We start from the raw sequence: 1,712 nt of genomic DNA on the forward strand, positions 1-1,712 counted from the left end.
TCTGACAGTGTTGCCCTGCTTTTTGTAAGGTTGTCAGTGGCTGATTTTTTTCAGAAGTGGAATGTGTCTTCTTTCTTCCTAGTATGTCTCACTCTGGAAGCTCCACTGAAACCGATTCATCATGGGTGATGCTGCTGGTATTTGAAGCATGGGTCGTGTAGCTTCCACCATCACAGTAACATGCAAGCCACCACAGTATGACAAACTGACAGATGAGAGGTGGGTTGCTTGATAGAATACATAACATTTATATTTATAAAAAAATGTATTTTGACTAGAGAACATAAATTATACCTTTTTCACTGTTAATGAAGCCTGTTTTGCTGAAAATTAGTCTTGTTTTCTCTTCCCTGGTAGTACCACCAACCCCATGGAACCAGGAAATGATACACAAATTTCAAAATTTCTTCTTCTGGGATTTTCGGAGGAACCAGAATGGCAGCCCGTGTTCTTTGTTCTGTTCCTGTCCATGTACCTAATCACCATCCTTGGAAATCTGCTCATTATCCTGGCCATCATCTCAGACACCCACCTCCACACACCCATGTACTTCTTCCTTGCAAACCTGTCCTTTGCGGACATCTGTTTCACCTCCACCACTGTCCCAAAGATGCTGGTGAATATCCAGATGCAGAGCAAATTCATCACCTATGAAGGCTGCATCACTCAGATGTACTTTTTTCTACTTTTTGGAGGGGTGGACGATTTCCTCCTGACTGTGATGGCCTATGATCGCTTTGTGGCCATCTGTCACCCCCTTCACTACATGGTCATCATGAGCCCCTGGCTGTGTGGATGGCTGGTTCTGGTGTCCTGGATCATCAGTGTGCTGCAATCCTTGTTAGAAAGCTTACTAGTGTTGCGATTGTCCTTCTGTACAAATGTAGAAATCCCCCACTTTTTCTGTGAACTTAATCAGGTGGTCCAGCATGCCTGCTCTGACACCTTCATCAATGACGTAGTGATGTATTGTGTTTCTGTGCTGTTAGGTGGCGGTCCCCTTGCTGGGATCTTGTTCTCCTACTCTAAAATTCTATCCTCCATTCGTGCAATCTCATCAACTGGAGGGAAATACAAAGCATTTTCTACTTGTACATCTCACCTCTCAGTTGTCTCCTTATTTTATTTTACAAGCATAGGAGTATATTTTAGTTCTATTGGTACGCATGATGCACACTCAGGTGCAGTAGCCTCGGTTTTGTACACTGTGGTCACACCCATGCTGAACCCCTTCATCTACAGCCTGAGGAACAGAGACATAAAAGAGGCTCTGAGGAGATTATCCAAGAGCCAGGTCATGAAGGGCCATCTGTCCTGGGGTTGAAAAGTGATTGTGATTGTCATTGCTAGGTCATTTATATAATTATATATTTCTGCCTCAGAGATATAAATTGTGATTCTTTGATCAGATCATGGAACTAGAAGCTACCTATTTCTAATTCTATCCTGGTATTTCAGTGTCTTTGATTCTAAGCAACTCCCTTTAGAAAGCTTTCTGCTCTGTCTTATATCCAGACAATTTTCCCCATTGTCTTTCTTCCTACTTTTGCAAAATTATTCCTAACCTTGAGTGAGAAATTATGTGGAAATTCCCATTTATTTTACATGGTGACATGGATATATGATAATGTACTTCATTCTCAAATGACACAAGTAATAGAATATAATATCACAAGTAATGTTTTCCTTTGTTTTATTGAAAGAAAAGTGAT

General features: G+C 41.2%; 1 protein-coding gene across 1 annotated transcript; it reads left to right on the top strand.

Moving 5' to 3' along the window:
* The first annotated feature begins 346 nt into the window (after positions 1–346).
* Positions 347–1,324, top strand: LOC103213515 (olfactory receptor 7A10-like). Its single transcript, XM_007959276.2, has one exon. It carries the CDS (start codon positions 371–373, stop codon positions 1,322–1,324), a length of 954 nt encoding a protein of 317 aa, XP_007957467.1. The 5' UTR covers positions 347–370.
* Positions 1,325–1,712: the final 388 nt, after the last annotated feature.

This window comes from Orycteropus afer, unplaced genomic scaffold, assembly GCF_000298275.1.
Source record: "Orycteropus afer afer isolate SDZICR_OR568_19922 unplaced genomic scaffold, OryAfe1.0 scaffold04468, whole genome shotgun sequence".
Classification (NCBI taxonomy): Eukaryota; Metazoa; Chordata; class Mammalia; order Tubulidentata; family Orycteropodidae; genus Orycteropus; species Orycteropus afer.

What these genes read in the sequence shown, in the direction of transcription:
- LOC103213515 (XM_007959276.2), top strand. Translation starts at nt 371, where the DNA reads ATGGAACCAGGAAATGATACACAAATTTCAAAATTTCTTCTTCTGGGA.